The 20,747-nt window shown below is 34.2% G+C and overlaps 3 protein-coding genes across 3 annotated transcripts; 2 read left to right on the plus strand and 1 right to left on the minus strand.

Moving 5' to 3' along the window:
- Positions 1 to 3,690: 3,690 nt before the first annotated feature.
- On the plus strand, positions 3,691 to 5,201 carry LOC102626270 (uncharacterized). Its single transcript, XM_006492175.4, has 4 exons — positions 3,691 to 3,917; positions 4,000 to 4,221; positions 4,641 to 4,811; positions 4,902 to 5,201. Exons 1-4 carry the CDS (start codon positions 3,912 to 3,914, stop codon positions 4,953 to 4,955), a joined length of 453 nt encoding a protein of 150 aa, XP_006492238.1. The 5' UTR covers positions 3,691 to 3,911; the 3' UTR covers positions 4,956 to 5,201.
- Positions 5,202 to 6,592: 1,391 nt separating this feature from the next.
- Positions 6,593 to 7,894, plus strand: LOC102626566 (uncharacterized). The gene is made up of 2 exons (XM_006492176.4): positions 6,593 to 6,799; positions 7,483 to 7,894. Exons 1-2 carry the CDS (start codon positions 6,744 to 6,746, stop codon positions 7,832 to 7,834), a joined length of 408 nt encoding a protein of 135 aa, XP_006492239.1. The 5' UTR covers positions 6,593 to 6,743; the 3' UTR covers positions 7,835 to 7,894.
- A 41-nt stretch (positions 7,895 to 7,935) lies between these two features.
- On the minus strand, positions 7,936 to 12,609 carry LOC102619668 (AUGMIN subunit 3; the record flags this gene model as incomplete). Its single annotated transcript, XM_052434973.1, has 13 exons — positions 7,936 to 8,234; positions 8,332 to 8,601; positions 8,694 to 8,835; positions 8,938 to 9,050; positions 9,198 to 9,350; positions 9,676 to 9,780; positions 9,878 to 9,935; positions 10,984 to 11,038; positions 11,187 to 11,271; positions 11,792 to 11,848; positions 11,948 to 12,143; positions 12,256 to 12,362; positions 12,526 to 12,609. Coding segments are annotated over 9 exons (897 nt in total), but the record flags the coding sequence as incomplete, so codon positions are not given.
- Between the last annotated feature and the right edge of the window lie 8,138 nt (positions 12,610 to 20,747).

Raw genomic sequence — 20,747 nt, forward strand, 5'->3', positions numbered from 1 at the left:
AAATTAAATAATCATTTTCAATATTAATAAATAAAAATAAATTTATCATTTAAATTATGTTATATTTTTACAATATAATATTACCAATAATATAACATAATATTGCAATATTTTATTATTTTATAATAGTAAATTATTAAAACAATTTTATATTAGAAAAATTAATGTTTAAAAAAATTATATAATACTTAATTAAAAATTATAACAAAACCCTCAAATATTAATAAATTTAAATAATATTAATTTAATTTTGACTATAATATAAAAAATAGTATATTATTTTATATAATATAATACAGTTTGTACTCCACTAAACATAGTGTTGTATTACAACTCAATGCAATGAATCACATTATAATGCAATATAACTAATAATACAATATAATATAATATAATGCGTCAAATACACCCTGAATGTAAAGTAAATTAAAGACACCACATTATCATAGCTATCTTGCTTTTATATATACCTTCCAACTTGCACATAATACGAAGGAGATTGACGAATCAGCTAGTTTTGGAAGATAAACTCCAAGTTGATTAGAATTTAGAACATTTTTTTTTTTTGGATGGGAATTTAGAAGGTGTAAAGATTAAAGTTAAACCATGCAATAATTACATAATTAAAGCATGTGACATTGTGATAAATAATTTATATATAGACCCTGACACCCCTCTCATTGTAAATCCATTTCCCATCTCACAACTGCTTGTTCTTCTTCATAACTTTCTCTTATTACTCAGCATCATCTGTATATTTCTTTCAATGGCCTCCAGTTACACTCAGGTTCTCTCTCTCTCTCTCTCTCTCTCTCTCTTTGTTATATTTTAGTTTTCTTTCATAAAAAGAATTTATACAAAGAAATTTTATATTTTCGGTCATTCTAAATAATTAGCTCCAACATACATACACATATATATGTTGTACCAAATGATAGTTTCTTTATCCATTAACATATTATAATATTTTAAGTCATTAAAATACATGTAGTCATTCTCCAGTGCAGACGTTTCGCCAGCACTTTATATATAATTTTTCAAGTTGTTCACATGCGTACAAAAATACTGGTATAGGTGCTAAACAATGGTTATGAACATCGATCAATCCGGATTTTATAATGAGTGGATGTCGACAACTGATGATTTTTAGTTGCTGGAAATTTAAGTCCGTTAGCATTTTGAATATGCTAGAAGATGTTAGAATGACAAGGTAAACTCTGCTGTTTCAGGTTGAAGCTGAAGTGAATAAGCAAGCAGAAGATACAACTAAGGAGCTCCCTGTCACTGGAGAAAAAGTAGCAACACCAACAGACGATGAAGAGGAAGCAGAAGTGATGGTGCACGAGGAAGAGAAACTTTGTGAAGATGAAGTGGAGAGTGAAATAAAAGAGGAAAAGGGTGAATCGGCTATTACTATTGATGATGAAGAGGCTGAACCTGATCATGCTCCTACCCTTGATGAGGAAGTTGAAATTGAATAATTTAACCAACTTGAAGATTAGAAAGAATAAATTAATTAAGCAGCTTTAAAAGGAATATTTATCTATATTTGTACTATATGCTTGTTTTTGTCATTCCTTGAACATGACTCTGCTTGAATTGTGTAATTCAGAATTTCAGTTGTGGACTGATTGGTTTGCTTTTTATTTATGTGGGCTAAAAATGAACAATTTTACTATATCTTGGGCTCAGTCCAATCACGAAAAGAGTGACGCTAGTGGCCCCCTTCTATTTCTCTTAAAACAGCCTTCTTATTTTGTTTTTACAATTTTATCCTTTATATCGAAAGCCAAAATTTATCTAATTAAATCCACCTACAGTTTCTTACTTGGTCATTTTCTCTATTACAAACTCTTTAAACTTACAAACATAAAAAAGAAGTCATAATAGTAAAAAAGTAGGAATTTGATACAAAGACTAAAGAAAACTTTATTCCAATTTATGTTTGCAAGAAAGAAAATTTTGTGAAGTTTTCATAGATTATTAGCTTAATGAGCATGTTAGGAAAGAATCAAATATTGTGTTTTTTTTTTAATTTTTGAAATGGAATACCCAAATAAATTAAAATACATATAATTGAGTTCTCCTTTTTTTTATTTATTTTGAACAAGACAAGCATACTTATGTTGTAAGAACCCCAAATATACATTCGAAGGGTTTGGATGTGAAATTGGAAAAATAGTGCTACTAATTGAGGAGCTAGCGGAGGAGGTTATTTTAGAAATTAAAAAGAAATATAAATAGAAAGGGGTTTGATACGGAAAACGGATGGGTGCCAATAGCACCACTCGAAAGAAAGAAGTTATTTCTCTTTGCTTTGTTGAGACAGTTAGGCCCATGAAGGGCCTCAATAACAACCCCATTCAAGGCCCATCTAAAAGAAATTATACCAATTAGCATCATAAGGCTACTAAAACAAATATTCACTTCTAGCTTAAATTTGAAAAATTCTCAATGCTGCATCTTAAATTATCAGCTGGTATGTGGATGTTCTATCTTAACCAAGGTCCTCAGTTTGAGTCTTAGGAATATAACTGCGTTAAATACTAGTTAGAAGAGTTTTGTCATCCTAGTGGTCCTAACCAGCTCGAATTTAAGTTAGTCGGGGTCCAATATAGTCTTCAGATATCAGATGATTTAATACACAAAAAAAAAATACCAATGTTGAAGCTTGATGTATTATCGTTATGTATCTAGCCAATGTTCACACCCACTATATTACAAAACAGAAGTCTTATAACCTCGCCTGTAAAAGAAAAAGTCGTATCATACATATACATATATATAGACAAAATATGAAGAATAAAGAAGAAATTCATGTAATGCATATAGACAAAATGTGAAGAATAAAGAAGAAATTCAGGTATAAATAGGCACCAAAGGGGCCCCATTTAGCCTTTTTTTTTTGCTTCTTTTCTTTCTCCTTTCATTTTTCTTTTGTCATAAGTTTTGAGGTTAAGGTAAGGGAACAGTTACAGATACCTGGAATCACTGTGACAATTGACGAGTGATAGAAACCCATTGCCTTGTGGCTTGGACCCTGCTTCACACCTCTCAAAAATCTTTAAAAAGAAAAAAAAAAAAAGACCACTCACGTCACAACCTTATAATTTTCTTTTGATTTAATCCACAAATGTTGTTTCCTTATAATAAACTAAAGGAATTCAATTTGTTTCTCACAGAGACTGAGAGCGCCTTGTGCTTGAACAAAGCAATGCAAAGTTTGAACTTCTTTAAGACTCTGCCAAAAAACAGGATAAGCTGTTAGCTGTAGTAGGCCTGTAGCATCACTGCTGCATGTTAAGTGTTTGACCTAGGAGCTTGAAACTGGTGCCTACAATTAAGTAAGCCGATTAAAATAAAATACTTTTCTTACTTTTTGAATAAAGCATCGGGAGTGGTGGTGGTGGTTAAGTTAAAATTGCACGAAGCACAAAGTTATAACTCTGGTACGCGTGTGGGGTTAATAAAGGTTTGATTACTCTGCGTTTGCTTGGAGATCTGGTTAACTCCGGACCCCCCTTGCACTTTTTTTATTCATTTGCATTGGAATATACATATTTGATCAGAGATACAAAGAGAGTGAAAGAAAAAAAAAAAGAGAGAGAGAGAGAGAGAGAGAGAGAGAATATTAAAACAACTCAAAACAAAAGCAACCTCACCCATCCCTTTCTTTCTTACCACACCTTGCCTCTTTGTCTATCTTGTCTATTAGTTGGGGTAGCTTTGTTTTTACCTCTGGGGACAAATTTAATTTGCCTTGGATCCCCACACATGCGCTTACTGTAACTCCACTTCTCTTTAAATTGCACGACCTATCTCCCACGCTTGGTAGGCAGCTGAGAGCATAAAGTCTAGGAGAAACTAGAAACAGAGTTTGATCAATCAACACAACACAACACAGCACAACAATGGAAGTAAGTCTCTTTTGTATCTTCTTCTTCTAATTTTGATATGGCTTGTTTGAGTTGAGTTGTTAATGATCTGTTGGGCATGCAGGATTATTATTATTACAAGAGGAGTGGTGGTGGTACTCAAGTGCCAGCATTTGGGAGCTGGGATTGGAACAGTGACCTGCCATTCACTCAGTGCTTTGAATCAGCAAGGCAAGCTGGGTTGCTTCGTTATAGCTACTCTGAGGATCGTGATCTGTACGTTGCTGGTGACTTGTATGAGAACGACGTGGTCACTCCTGCCATGATTGTTGTTCCTCGCAGAAGGGTAAGCCATAATTAACCATAGACTGTTCTGTACTCATTTTTGTTTTTAGCTTTAAGACACTCTTAGGAAGAGAGGAGCAAATAAAGATTTACGAAAAGAAGGTCCCTTTCCATTTAATTAAGCAACAGCTTTTCTTTTATTTTATTTTCTTTTTTTTTCTCCCGCTTCCCCTTTTTGAGAGAAGCAACGCTTTGATGAGTATTGGATAAACCATGCATGCTACAGCTAATGCACCTTAACTTTTGTTTAAAATTGCTTGGTTTCTTTCTCTCCACCAAAATTTAAGTAAAAGGATTAAAGATGTAGCAATATGAACAGTGATTTCTTTTTAAGCATGGATTAAGCCTGGTGGCTACTAACTAGCTGTAAAAATGTATAATACGGTGCTGATGATGTTGAATGGTTTGTAAAATTTCTAGACAAAAGCTCGGGAGCAGCGGCAGAATGCTAAAGAAAAGCAAAGTTGGAAGGTGAATGATGAGGTGATGGAACCAGCGAGCCCTATCCCCATATCTAGGCCAACACCTAAGCCTGTTGATGAAGACTTGTACAAAATTTCGCCACATCTCCTTTACACTAAATCCAAGAAGGTATCAATTATCGTCCACATTTTGATGTGAATCTTTAATTAATTAATGAAAGTATTAATATTTTTTTCTTTGATTTCTTTTGGGGTGCAGAAGGGAGTTCTTGGTTTCTTCTCAAGCTGCTTGCTGCCAACTTGTTTATTGTGAAGCAGCTGCCTAAAGCTTTTTCAGCATAGGGCTCTTGAGTACATATATGGGATCGGGAATCATGCATGAGTAGAACTAATACCTATACTTATTATGCATCCCATGGAAAGCTTAAATATTTTGTATTTCGTCGTAGTGGAATTTTATGTTCCATTTCCATTACAATGAGAAGGGATTAAGAACATAATTATGATTGTAATATTATATAATTATGTGATTAAGAAGTAAAGGGTTGCTTTTACTTTCCTTTCGCTGGCCGTGTCGGGCTAATTTTATTTTGAATCTTTAATTGATGTTGACAAGAGGGGGGAGTCAGGGCTGTTGAGAGTGGAGTTTGGATGGGTTACAAACGCCTGTAGAAAAAGAGAAAAGATTGCACATGTGGGTCATATAATTTCACTTTCCTCTTAATTAAAAAGAAAAATGGTCCATTGATATTTTTCAACATAGTACCTTTTTCTTTCTTTTTTTGCATTTAAAAAGCAGATTTATTACCCATTAATATTTTTTGAGAGATCAGATAAGTGAAGTGACTTTGATTGATTGATTGAGACACAATGGACAGATGATGTGGCTGTGTTGTGGCTGGATCACGTGATCTACTTCAATTTTGATCCTGTAAATAGAAAAAAAAAATAATTTGAAGGCTTTTGAAAGAAGCTTGGATTTGGGTATATACCATGTGAAAAAGAAAAAGGGATCAGTGGTTTTTGAGGATGCATTTTGCAAAATTAAATTGGACAATTTTTCTTTCTGGTTTCCCATTCTCACGTGCCGGGCGCGAAACATTGTGATCATTTTGCGTTTGCCTTTTCCTTTTCCTTTCCAATAAATTTTCTTTTTCCATCAACCCCCAAAGTAAGATAAAGATGGAAGCTTTGAATGCATGGTAGGAGCCTAAAGGGTTCAATTTTTCTCAAGAACACACACCCACATGGGCTGATGAGTGAGTGACTCTAGAAAAATGAAAATGAAAAAGGAAAAATTTTCGAAAAATGGGTCAAAATGAAGGTCGTTAAAGATAGATAAATAGTCAACAGCACAGCATGCATATGATTGTGTTTCGTGTAAGAGGAGATAACATTATATTTTTATATATATAAGGAACCTCGGATTCTATTTGAATTATCTTTCTGAATCCTAAAGTTTAATTTACAAACTAAAATGCTTGCTTGAGGTGTCGTCAACTTGATGATCGTTTTATCCTTTTTCACGTAAAAAATACAATCTACATGGGATTTATTCAAATTGGTCCAATCACAAGAGGATGCGTGGTAATTAGAACATCAAGAGACATCTATTGAAGAATAAAAGTCGTGACTCGTGACACGATTCTTCTCGTTGTTGGATTAATATGAATTTACTGCTGCCAAGGATGTTACCAATCTTAGAATTACATGAAATCATAAACATAGGATCGGATAATATGATTTTTTGATATATTATACGATCTCCTATCATTTTGTTACACGTGTTCCTTTCATGCATGCGCGTATTGACGCGTCGATGTAGCACTGGCTCTCTCTCTCTCTCTCTCTCTCTCTCTCTCTCTCTCTCTCTCTCTCTTCTTGAGTGTGATGATGAGTCCTTGTTCTTATCAAACAGTATTTACATTATCCAAAATCAAGTTTGTCATTTACCCAATTCTCTTCTTTTATCTTTATAATGGATCGTGAATGTTCCCCCGTTCACAATTCGCTCTTTCTCGTAGTGCTTTTATTTGACGAATTTCTTGGCAGAATCTTTTTTTTTTTTTTTTTTATTTAAAATTTTCGTTTTTATTCTACAATGCCTGCTGGATTATCAAACTTGGAGAATTCGGACCCAAAAGCAATCATCTTCTGGTATGTGAATTTTGCAATTTCAATTTTTTTCTTCCTCCGGAAGAATTTTTAAATCATTAGGCAGAGTATAATTTAATCGATTTGTTGTTGGAATCATATTATTTTATTTGTATTTCTTTATGGCCTTACACAAACGAATTGCTTAATTCAGTATTGAGTGCGATAGTTACCCGTGAAATTCAGTTGCCTGCTTAATTACAGAATTAGTTACAGTTGCCTGCTTAATTATTTTGCTTCCTCCGTGAAATACCCGTCGTATCGTATTGCAGCATGTTGCTTTTCCCTTAAATTATGACAACGTTCAGAGATGTTCAATAATATGAGAGGGGGAAGGGAAATAAGAGAAGCTACTCTACTTATTCTGCTATTTGGTTTAACCCAGTTGCATGATGTTAAGATATTTGAATTGATTAATTAAATTTAGCTTTCTGTTTAGTTAGTTAAGTGAATCTGTTATTAGTGCTGATGTGGCAGTCCAGTCAGCTAAATCTGTTATGGTTGTTAGCTCAAATAAACACATTACTCACATGCAGAGTATATAAGATTCTATTCAGCATTATGTATATATGCTTGTAATTCAGCTCGTTTGAGCAAAAGATAAATACAAATTCTCTCTCTGTTTTCTCGTTTGTTTTCTCTGCAACCAAACAACTTTTTCATCTTTAAATATGATGATGAGTCAGGCCAAGGAGTCAAGGAGAGGAAGTATCCAAAGCCAAGCCCGATAAGATAGCAAACAAGTGTACTGCGGAAAGCAAAGGCAATGCAGCAGCCAAAAAGACGTGCATTTGTGCACCAACTAGCCATGCCGGCTCGTTTAGGTGCCATCTTCACCGAACCAATAATGCACCACCGAAGTTGTCATCGTCGTCGTCTCGGTGTTTAGTAGACGATAATGGTCGGAAAAGTCAGCCTCAGCTCTCCCGGTTTTACACCTGTGATTCGGTACAAATACAGCCCGCCCAAAATGACAAGCCTGTAATAAATGCTGGAGAAGTTGTAGGTGTTAATGTCAAGTTGTCGCTGGACAATTAGCGCCTTTTTTTTTTTTTTTTTAATTTGAAGTTAACAGCATACTGGAAGAATTGTAGTTATTGTAGTTGGCGTGTCTGTTGAGTGGAGTGTAGTAAATATAGTTAAATATAAATACTATAAATATATATTACATCTTCCATAATAATCAATTTATCTTCAATCAAAATTTGAGTTTTTTCATTTTAAATTTAATTGTGAATTTGTTATACCTTCTTCTCTTCGTGAGAACGCAAATTACAGCGGAATCTAACAAAACGCTGCATCAAAATTGGATTGAGAAAATTGGATTAAGAAGCTTGCAAGCCTCTTACACCTGACTTCTCAAACGTTCGGGATTGCAAACGAAGTCGACAAAAAACCGACGTTGAAGACCTACTTCTTGTGAATGGTGTTTAATAATCTGCAATGAAAATGCACGCCATGAAAATTATAGAATGCAATATTAGAAGGATAAAGGAGCCTCAAAATTAATTGCCAATCCAATAATAAATACATACCTCACTCTTTTTACAGTGTTCGAGGGTTGCTTCTTCCACTGCAGCTGAGAGTTCAGCGTTGATCTTTTTTATTTCATCTAGCTCTTTCATTAATGCCCTCAAAAGTAGAATAAATCATAAAAGTTTAGAATACGCAAGAAACATGAGTGAAAACAAGTCTCAACATAATGGTAATAGTGTGACGAGGGCCATCTGCGAGGTGCCAGTATAGGTTGTGCTGTTGTCGAAGATGGAAATAGTAATTGCTGCAGACTTTGAATAAGAGTACACCTAAAGCACAAGGACAGATAAAACATGTGTTTAAGAAATTAAAAATATTGTTCAAACGAGATTGTGATCAACAAGTTATATAAATAACTTACAGCTCATTGATACATTTTATGTCCTGTGCAAGGGAATTCTTGAGATCAGACTGAAGGGTCATCAGGTCTGAATGAAGACTGGATATCTGCGGCACAATCCTTGGAGCTGATACATATGTATGTTGACAGTCCAGCTGAGTATCTATTGAAAGGAGGCGAGATAAAATTTTCAATATCAATAAAAAATGTCAAAAGATACTGCCACAGAACTATCTGTTACTAACCAAAAAGCTAGGTTCATTACTTGAATGGCTACTTAAAAGATCTCTAACACAATGTTAAAAAAAAGTCCTGATCATCTACGGCTCCCTGCTCTTGTTTATCAGCGGCAGCTTCAATCAGTGCCAGGCATCAACCCTGCAACAACATATTTTAATTTCAAAGGAGATAGAATAGCATTGTAAGTACTAGGCTAACAACAGGCAGACGTTTTCTGTCCCCAGAGCACCAAAAGTAAACTGAGGCTCAACACAGAAACCAACAACCAGATTGAGAGACTAATACCACTCAGCCTCTGGTTGCTGATAGGTAACCCTGAATCTCTGATTCAATAACTTTAAGCAGCGAATATGCTCCAAGCAGGTTCTTTTTTTCCAGCTGACATGCTATGTTCAAGAACTGACGCCTTGCAAGGTGATTAATCAGATGAGCTATGAGCTGCCAAAAGAAAACAAAAAGTTAATATCTTGCACATTGTACTTAATACAGCCCAAAAAAAAGTCAGATAAGATCCAAGGAGTCAGCAAGAACCAGAGGGATATTATTCCAGATGCCAGGGTTTTGGTTTCAAGCTTAAGTATTAATCAATAACAACTAATCTTTAGTATTATGTTCATGAAACTAACAAGCCATGGCCACCCTCCCATAGAAAGCCCAAATTTGAAATCCTTAAATCTCATTGTATGTTCAGACTTCCATAGATATTTCTCAACAAGTTCTTCTAAATATGCCTAAGGATAAAAATTAGAAGTAGCAAACCCACCACTTTCTGTCTGCTAATATAGAATTCTTTGCGCATGACCTTCAAATCATAATCACCTACAAGTTCATCAGTGTTGAACCACATCATCTTCATTAAAATAGCTCTCTAGCACAGTTAAAGAATTGAATAATTACTTCCTTCTTACAATCATGGAATTGGAAGTCAGACTATTCCAGCTCTTTGGAAAGTCATTAGTCAGTACCTTGTAAAATGTATGTATCTTGAAGTTGAGCCAGCTCCCAACAAAGAGCTGGAATAGTCTGAAAGAATGAAGCATTAGTACAAAATAAATAGCGGCATAGTAAACTGAGATGAACAAAAACATTAGCCTTACATGTATATCAGATAAATGGCTGTGTTTGACAAATAATATTGCCGCATCAGCATATTTTGGGAATTACAAGAGAGCATTTCAGACAAGTAACTAAAAAAAAAAATTGTAATTCAGTTCTTTGCACCTTGGACCAAGTACAACCGACTTTGCAAAAAGTTTCGACCAGTTAAAAATGATAAAGAAAAATCATGTTGAGTTGGCACATTTTGCAACTGACAGTGTCCTGTAAATTGTACTGTTTCCAAATGCTAAATTAAACAATTAGTAGACACAGACAATCTAGTTGACACAGAATACACATACAAACCTCAGACAACAACTTCTTTTCTGTAAGATAAAGATTTGATAGTTCCCCTACTAATTCAACATGTTTTTTCCTTCAGATTTATGAGGAAATGGGGAAAAAAAATGTAACCTGAAGATTACACAAGATTTAAAAAAAAGGGAAAAGTGGGAAACAACTCTTACTTAAGTAAATGACGATCAAGATGAATGTGAGCTTCATCTGATGCTACTTGAGATTTAAGTGTCATAAGGATAGCTTGCTGCTTAGCATTCTCAACCTGGGCTTCCACCCATTGTCTTTCACTCGTCTGATTCTGTCAAATGATTACCAATACAGCATATGGATATGTACATTTGACGGAGATAATCACTCACAAATTAAAAAAACAAAGAAGACAGCTGGGAAGTAGCAGGACATGTATATTCACACACAAATAGAAAAGACAAAGAAGACAGCTAGGAAGTAGCAGGACATGTCAAGAAATGTATACAATCCACGAGAGAAAATAGAGCCCTCAGCATTGTTTTTGTCACATTCTTAAAAAGAGACCTGAAAGTAGATGTGTAGCACAAGAACACATGGTAAAATGTGTGATGTCTACAATAAAAAATACATCCCCGAGAACTGTTTTCTATCACATGATTAATGAGATGACAGTATAAGAACACTTTTAGGGTAAAGTACATACATCAAACGAAGCCATCGTAATTCAGCTACACGCTGATGACGGGAATTTTCTACATCTGCAACAATCCAAAGCAATAAGTACAAATCGATATTCTGTTAGATGTGGTACACGCTTCAAAGACAGGCAAGGGGATAATCACAATCCACATACAAGTCAAGATTAATAATATGAGTAAAAACCATAAGGGAAATAGAAAATCATACCTCTTACTAATATATTTGAGGCATCATCAAGACTTGCCCTCGAACATTCTGATTTTCGTTCCTCAGCGACTACTTGACAAGGCCCCTGATTGCAATTGCATGGTACGACCGTAAACCTTACAAGCTTGATTAACACATTATAATATTCATTCATTCATCAGTCTAGGAAACAAAACAGAATAAAAGCCAAGCATATGAATATTATATGCTGCTCTTTCATGAAAAGATACTAATATCCTATCAAGTGGAAAAGAATTAATATTGTATCAACATACAGCGTCCAGTTGCTTAGCAAACCACTGATTTAACTCCTTTATACAAGATGGATCTCCGAGCAAGAACAGATGAAAATCAGAGTAAGCTAGCTAGTGCCGCCCTCTGCACATGCACATGTGATGATGTGAATAACATTGAAAACTCAGCACAACGATGCACACAATATAAAAATAGGAAAAATAATAAGAATCTTCTATTTGTTCCCCTTTTCTGAATTTAAACAAACTGGAAAATTAAATACAAGGTTCAACTTCAACAAAACTTCATCTCCAAAACTTCTCAGATAGCCAACGAAATAAAATCTAGAAGAATGAAGAAGGATATAATACCTTCTCCAGAATGATGAAGAGCCAAATCTTATGCTGTTGAAGCTGTCCTTTCCAGAACTGCAGTCATCTAAATTATGATAAAAAGAAATTTTGAACCGTTTTAACAAACAAATACATTCAATAAACATTTAAAAGCTTAACTACTCACTACAGTACCTCCAAATTCCTCGCGGAAAGGCTGTCATCCAAGGTTGTAAGATGTCCATTGAGAGTGGAACTAGCAGAGACTCTCGCACGTCTCCCTTGTACCAACGTTGAACCATGGGCAGTGAGCACGTCAAACTCAGACTGTAGATGCCTAAGCCGCTTCTGCAACTCCACAGCTTCAGCCTTATACGCCAGAGTCGCCCCACTAAACATCATCGTTACCAAAAAAAAAATCACATACATAGTGCATCAGCGGTACATGTACATCTCAGAAATAAATTAACAATATCTTGTAATCCACAAATAAATTAAATTACCTGATATCTTTTAGTCTTACTTCTTCGGCTCCAAAAATGTCATCTTGATTACCTCTGCTGGAAGAAAATGCTGATATGCTATCATGAGCAGACTCCGAGTCTTCTCCCTATCAACAATTTTATCAATATAACAGTAAACGACAAGTCAGTTCGAGTCAAAAATTAAGAAATTTAAACTAATGAAAGCTCGAGACAACACCAATCGCCCGCTCAGAGGACGTTGGCTCCAAAAGCACGCGCCTAGAACGTTAGACTAAATGAAAGGCTTACTTCCAGTAGCTTTTCTTCTTCGAGAAACCGCTCATGCTGAGAAATTTCGGAGAAGGAAACGGCGTTGGAGGGACGGAGGGAGGAGCAGATTCAGTCGAGAATCGGTCGTGCGTCGTCGTATTGAAACGGCCACTCGAAGCTGTCGGGGTCTAATGCACCGGCGCCTTCGTAACCTCACTCACTCAGCAACGCACAGAGCCGAGCTGCGGACATCCTCTTTCTCTCGATTTCAGACCAGGATTCAGATCTTCTTCATTTAAAACTTGTGTTGTACGTTCGCGTTTTGGCGCCGGCCTTGAGTTTTTACTACGCTTTCAAGAGTCAAGAGTCACCATTTACTGTGCTGAAGGTATCGAAGCTTCTAAAATTTCTTTGTCGTTTTGTGACTCGGTTGTGTGCTCGGTCTTATTGTACATTTGTCAACAAATTTTTGCCCTTCGATTTAATATAGATATAAAGTTAGTGCATCGAAATAAAGGGTCCAAGGCTTTATTCTTGTTCCATAAAGCTCAGTGTTATATGAAAAAATTAAGGTTAGTTGAAATTTGATACAGCAGAGTACAAAGAAAAAGTAAAAGTAATATCACATCAAAACTACTGTTACTTGTTTGTTCAATCAAATAAGTGGGGTAGGCGATGAATTCACGAGCATTCATCACATGATGAATCATGAGTACATAAAAATTTTATTGTTTATTCATATACAGATGTCACAGTTATTTATTTATTTATTCTTTTGAGTTTAAATCTTATTAGCATGTACTTTCATGAGATTTTTAAGCTACTTGGTGTATAGCCACATTAATGTTCATTTGATCTTTGAAGGTCGCTTGAATATTTTTCATAGGAAGATTCATTGAAATTTATTCAAGATTCTCAACTTCTACCGAATCTAATTTTTCTTTTTAGTTTCAATCAAATTACTGACCGATTTTATTAAGTTGCCAATCTTTTATTTAGAATACAAATAAGATATTTCAAGCAATTGATGAAATCAATGCATCCTTATGAAAAAAAATGATGAAATATGAGGATGAAAATAACATTTAGGCATTTAAGAAAGAGCTTTCTTGCAGCAGAAGTAAAGAAAATATATAGCCAGTTTGAATTGTTCCTTCGTTAATAGATTCTTGTATTCCATTCAAGATGCTTAATGAAAAAAAAAACGATTAAAGGAATTGTGGATCCACAATGAATTGATTTTTCACTTTTCCATCCGAATTCTCTTATTTATTTGTACTGTAGCTTAAAAATAAGAGTCTCAAAAAGGTTTTAGCTTAGAGTTTTCTTTTATTTTAGATAAAAATATCTAATTAATGAAATTTTGATGAAGTTAGGTATTTGAGGGATATGTCGTTTGATTATGTTTACTAATTACGACATAATGTATTCTAATTAAAGTAAACGACATGTCATACATATGCACCAACACATACTCTAAAGGACTTGTCGTCCATTTTTCATCTGTTGGTTTTCTATTTTCACGTCACTCCATATGTTAATTTACTGCATAAACAACGTGTAGTTTTACCACTACAAAATATGTAGAATCAAAGAGTTTTTAGTCATTCTTGTCGAACAAGTAAAATCGACCTGAATTAATTAGTTAGTGCATGTTTAGATTACTTTTAGAAGGCTCAATAATGATTTTGAAAAGTTAAAAGTTAATTTTGGTATTTGGTAAATTTTTTTAGAAATTGCTTTTGGTAAAATTACTCCATCCTACTAAAGATTTTGAAAGTCATAGACACACTAATTTTTCAAAATTTGATTTCAAGACTCACTTTTATATTTAATGCAACTTCATATATATCCTCATATATATTATCGAAACCCAAAATTATCCTTATTAAATAGGAAATAAAATTATTAAATTTAAAATGATGATGATGATGATGATGATTATTATTATTATTATTATTATTATTATTAGTATTAGTACTACTACGACTACTACTACCTATTATATTGAGATAACAAAATAAAAATAAAATTAATAATATAAAATATTTATTTTAGTTTTCAATTATTATACATACACAATAAAAAATATTATATGTACACACACACACACACACACACACACACACACACATATATATATATATATATGTATGGATATGTTTATAAATGTTTAAATAAATTTTATTCAATGTAGTCATTTATATTCTTACAATAATTTAATTGTAATATTTACTAAATATATATGACCGCTTTTAAAATTCACAGCACTTCTAAAAATAAATTTTATGAAACGTTTAACTAAAACTGTTAACAACTAATTATTTTTACAATACAGCTAATAATAATTATTTTAAAAGTTACAGCATTACCGAACTGACCCTTATTTTAATTTTATTCAATTTAAACTTATTTACTTATATAGATGCTCGAATCCAGATTGGAATAGAATTGTTAATTTATTATCCTGTTAATATTTTTATATTTAGTTTTCAATAAAAAAACCCTCTTTTTATTTTGTTACTAGATTATTCATCTCTGTGTAATCAAGTCTTCATACAAATATCATTTTAAGAATTTAACCATCCAAAACAAAACTCTAAGGATAAGTTATCGAGTTTCCTTGTTGAGTAATGCTATATTTACTGTCCCAATTGTTGTGTCACCATTAAAATTTCTCCAATTGGATATTATATATAAATCTCCATGTGGAAAAAACTGCTTGGCCTTCGCAACTTTAAATTATGATTATTCTTGTCAAACAAGGAATTAATTACTTTAGTTTATAAGTTTACGATTGTACAAAAAAAAAGAATAATATATAGAGTCTTTGAGCTTCCTTTATTTTGAGTTATTTATTTTAGTTTTACCGCAATTTTAACTTATTCGCTTATATCTAGATCCAAATAGGTTTATTTTCTCAAAAAGATTTTCATATTTTCAATAAAATTCTTTTTTTTTAAAAATTTTATTTCTCTATAAGAATTCAGACAATCAAGTCATGCTCTTAATCAAGTGATCAACCTATCCAATGAGACAATTTATACGAACAAATTTTATTGTTATAATCTAATATTAGAACTCCTTATTCTATACTTGTCGCTTTTTAAAAAGTTAGAGCGTCAAAACAAAAAGATTAGGGCTTGCCTTTACATGAAACCCAATGTTACATGAAAAATTAGGGCTAGTTAAAATTTGATGCAGCGGAGTAAAAAGAAAAAATGAAACTAATATTACGTCAAATGTGCCATTACTTGTTTGTTTAACCAAATAAGTGTTGTAGGCTGCAAATGATGAATTCACGAATGTTCATCAGTTAAGGAATTCTGCGTAAAAGAAATTTTTACATTTTATTTATATAAAGATGTAAAATTTATTTATTTATTTATTCTCTTGAATTTAGATCTTAATTAACATATATTTTTTCATGAATTAAATACTTTTGTATAAAGTAAAGAAAACTCCAAGTTACAACCATATTAAACCTTAAACAACCACTCAAAGCTATCAGGGTCGAGAGGGGAGAGGCTTATACTTATAAAGGGCTAATGGATAAGATGAAGGCTTGGGGTTGTGAAGGGGACGGGGGATGGTCAGAAGATGTAGGGCAAGGTTGGCACTGTGCTCGTGTCATCAGGCAATATAGGTGAGGAAGCAGGTTGCTGAAATAGGATTGACAGGTTGCTCTTCGGCTGGGAGATATGTGGCGTGGGCTCATATGGGCAGGAGACAAGGATTGTTCTTGTGAAATGGTTAGAGGCCCTGAAGGAGTCTAATGTGTTAATGCCTTGGTAACCTAATTTACTTAATAATGTATAGAGCCGAGCTCCGGACATCCTCTCTCTTTCAATTTTAGCAAATACTATTGATTAGGATTCATATATTTTTTATTTCAAACTTGTGCTTACATTTAGCGTTTTGCTACCGGTCTCGAGTTTACTACATGGGTCGTGCTATGTTATATCATATGTAATATACAACATTCCTTGTGTTGATGCCAAAAAACGACCTCAACAGCTGAAGTTATTTTTTTTGGGGAATAACAACACGAATTCAAGCTCCAATATCAATCCGACCGTAGCTTTTTACACCTACCAACCACAAAACACAGTTAGGAGGTTCTGGTGTAGATCGTCTGATGCTTAAGTCAAATGTTTTGTGTATAAGGAAAGAAAAATGAAAAAGAGGAATTCAAAAAAAGTTCAAATCCAGGAATTCTCTAATGGAGGTATTGCAAATCTTGTAGAAATCAGAAAGGCTTTAAGATTAGTAACATGTAGAATTTTTGGTTAATTTTGCCAACCCTTCAAACCAATTCTCTCTTCAGTTTAAATAAGCCCTCTGGTTGTGGACGGTTACAACAATTTCAGCACACTTACTAGTAGTTATTGGTGGTTATCTATCAATTGTGAGCAGTTGAGAAGGTAGTGGCATACTACTCCCCTGAAAAATAGGCCATGTTTATCAAATAGATTCTCAGGTCGAACTACTACAGTTTGTATCTATAAATTAAGTCGTCCATATATGCTTCAAGTTGTAGCTATAAACCAGGTCGTCAATATAGGCTTCAAGTTGCACTTATAAACTAGGTAGTCAATATAGTTTTCAGGTTTCAGGTCGTACATATTGAACAAGTTACTCATATAGGTTTTGGGTCGTGCATCAATAAAATCCAACTTAAACACTAGTCCTCCGATTTTCAATATCGAGAAGTTATTACTGATGTTGAAAACTAATTGTTGAAAAATAGAAATTTTTTACAAAACTAACACTAACACTAGTTCTCTAGTTTTTAATACTAAGAAGATATGAACGGTATTCGAAATTGAAACAACAAAGAAAAGACAATATGGCCTCGAGTTGAACAAAGACAATGTGGAGTTGAACGGAGATAATTTCGAGCTGAATAGGCTTAAAAGTTAGTAAAAATTTGACAAAAATAATAGAGATAAGAAAAATAAAAATAAAAACAAAGAATAAATAAAGAAATAAGACCATAAAGAAAAGCAGAGGGCACGTGACTTAAAGGCATAAAAAAAGTAAAAACACACATTTTTATTACTTTCCCCTTGCATTTGGCTTGTGTGTCATCTCTATGCTCACACTCACTTTTTCACAATAAAACCTAGCGAAATTTTAAGTTGCCGCCGTCCTGCAATATTCTGTGCTCATTAAAAGCTGTTGGCTCAGCCACAACGGAGCCTTTTAGTGAGTGTCCTGTGCGCCATCTTCTTCTTTATTCCTTTTTCTTCTCTTTTTATTTTTTGAAAGCTAGTACATACATACATACATATATTTATATAACTCTCTTCTTTTTCTTCTTTTCTAACCGAAATATTTTTCTTTTTTTTGGTTGAAACTGAACTCCTCTCCTTTTTTTTTTTAAACTGACATTTCTTCGTCTTCTTTTTTTTTTCCTCAAATCAAAACCTGGTTTTTTTTAACTGAACGTTTTCTTCTCTTTTTTGTTTTTTTTTCAAACGAACTTTTTTTTTTTTGGTGAATGCCACGCTCATTGTCATTTTTATTTTTGATGTAGAGCCAATACTGTGCTGCTTGTTTTTGTTAGGAAATTAGTGGGTGAAGCAGACACACAGCTAAAATGAAATTGGAAGAAAAATAAAGAACAAGCACAATAGAGAACACCAGAAATTACGTGGTTTGGCTTTTAGCCTACGTCCACGGGCGAAAACAGAAGGAAAATATTATACTAATGAAAAAGAGTTACAAGTACTGTAATATTTTAGCTTACTACCCAAAATCTCAATACACCCAAACTCTCAAATCACTAAACACAAGAGTTTTTTTTTTAAGCTCTACAAAACTCTCTGGTTTTTTTCTCTCTCACAAATTGAATGCAGAAACCAATGGAGGGCTTCCTTTATATAGTCAAAATTGACTATTATTTTAATACTTTTTTTTCTTGTTTTCTTTGGGCGGCACCTATTTTTCTTCCTCTTTCTTCTTTGTCAAAGTTTCCCTTTTTTTTTCTTTGCTTGGGCGGCATCTACTTAGACTTTAATTTAGGTGGATTTTTCATGGTTTGGCACCGCCCAAGACTTTGACATTCTAACACTTGGAGATTAAATTGAGAATCAATCAATCTCCACACCATATTTTCTGCTTCGCCATAATCATATTGTCTATGTTTCTTCTAGGCCACAAGAGGATCTACTCCAGATAAACTTGTTAGTATTTATCGGCTTGGTCAAAACATCTGCTAGGTTCTCCTTCGTATGGATTTTCTTCAAATCTACACTTCCATCTTCCACTACTTCTCGAACGAAGGGATACTGGACTCTTATGTGCTTTGTCCTAGAATGAAAGGCTGGATTTCTTGCAATATGCAAAGCACTCTGACTGTCACAAAACACATGAATTTTCTGTTGTTTGTGCCCGAGCTCCTCCAATAACCTTTGTATCCAAATAGCTTCCTTGCAAGCTTGTGTAGTTGCCATGTACTCTGCTTCTATTGTAGATAAGGCCACAACGGCCTGCAGTTTCGAAACCCAGCTTACAGCTGCTCCCACAAGTGTAAACACATAGCCAGTAGTGGATTTCATTTTATCAAGATCTCCTGCAAAATCTGAATCCACATAACCCCTGACAGTAAACTCTAATCATTTATAACATAATGCAACATCTGAGGTTCCTCTGATGTATCTCAGAATTCTCTTCACAGCTATCCAATTCTCTCTACTAGGATTCGTCATGTATCGACTAACTGCTCCCACTACTTGTGCAATGTCTGGTCTAGTACATATCATAGCAAACATCAAACTTTCCACTGTTGATGCATACAGTACTCAAGACATCTTCTTCCTTTCTGTTTCATTGCTAGGACACATACTTGAGAATAATTTGAAATTAACAGGAAGTGGGATAGAGATTGACTTACAATCTTGCATGTTGAAGCGCCGTAAGATTTTCTTCAAGTAATTCTTTTGTAAAAGCCAAATCTTCATATTATTTCTGTCTCGGTGAATTTGCATTCCTAGAATCTTGTTTGCTGGCCCCAAGTCTTTCATTTCAAACTCCCTAGCCAACCGTGCCTTCAATTCTTGGATTCGATCTTTGTTGGGGACTGCTACTAATATGTCATCCACATACAACAGCAAAATAATGAAATCATTATCTTCAAACCTTTTGTAATATGCACAATGGTTTGAACTAAGTCTGTTGTATCCAAGGCTCATGATGAAGGAATCAAATCTCTTATACCAACACCTCGACGCCTGTTTGAGACCGTATAAAGATTTGTTCAACCTACAAACCAAGTTTTCCTTTCATGTTTCTGCAAAACCTTCTGGTTGGAGCATATATATTTCTTCTTCAAGTTCTCCATGAAGAAATGCAGTTTTCACATCTAACTGCTCAAGATATAAGTCAAAGATAGCACACATTGCCAAGACTACTCTGACTGTTGTGATTCGAACAACCGGAGAAAATATCTCGTTAAAGTCAATACCTTCTTTCTGAGCATATCCTTTCACCACTAGTCTTGCATGATACCGCTCAACTTGGTCATTGCCATCACGTTTGATCTTATAAACCCATTTGTTACCAATGGCTTTTCTTCCGTGTGGTAGTGGTACAAGTTCCCATATCTTGTTCTTGTGTAGAGCTTCAATTTCTTCCTGCATTACTGTCATCCACAAAGCAACATCTGAGCTGTTTAAAGCTTCATGGAAAATTGAAGGCTCTTCATCCTCTGTTAGAAGACAGTATGCAACGTTGATCTCTGTGACATACTCCAAGTGCCACGTTGGCGGTCGTCTCTCACGAGTTGACTGACGAACTTCTGGAGCTTTGGACTCGACTAGTTCTTGTTCTTCGTGTTCTGGTGCTGCTTCAAAAGAATTTGAATCTTCTGGATTATTTTCCATATATACCGGCACAATCTTTGACTTTTCTTTTGCAGTGTTATTATCTTAATCTTTCCTTTGTAGTTGATCTTCTACAAAAATAACATCTTTGCTGATGACGATCTTGTGGGCAGTGGGGTCCCACAAACGATACCCCTTTACTCCATCAGCATATCCCAAAAGATACATCTTCTAGATTTTGCATCCAGCTTTGTTCTTTCTTAGGCATTGTATATCATGTACACATGACATCCAAATGCATGTAGGTAGGAATAATCAGCTGGCTTTTCAGTTCACATTTCCATCGCTATCTTTAGCCCAATAGCAGTAGATGACGATCAATTTACTATATAATAAGCAGTTTTGGCTGCTTCTGCCCAGAATGACCCATAATGA

This window comes from Citrus sinensis, chromosome 2 (genome assembly GCF_022201045.2).
Source record: "Citrus sinensis cultivar Valencia sweet orange chromosome 2, DVS_A1.0, whole genome shotgun sequence".
Lineage (NCBI taxonomy): Eukaryota > Viridiplantae > Streptophyta > Magnoliopsida > Sapindales > Rutaceae > Citrus > Citrus sinensis.

Excerpts from the sequence above, each read along its gene's own strand:
- LOC102626270 (XM_006492175.4), top strand. Across the intron at positions 4,222-4,640 it reads TTGTTGTTCCTCGCAGAAGG|ACAAAAGCTCGGGAGCAGCG; the intron begins GTAAGCCATAAT and ends TAAAATTTCTAG. Across the intron at positions 4,812-4,901 it reads TTTACACTAAATCCAAGAAG|AAGGGAGTTCTTGGTTTCTT; the intron begins GTATCAATTATC and ends TTTGGGGTGCAG.
- LOC102626566 (XM_006492176.4), top strand. The coding sequence starts at position 6,744 with ATGCCTGCTGGATTATCAAACTTGGAGAATTCGGACCCAAAAGCAATC. Across the intron at positions 6,800-7,482 it reads CCAAAAGCAATCATCTTCTG|GCCAAGGAGTCAAGGAGAGG; the intron begins GTATGTGAATTT and ends ATGATGAGTCAG.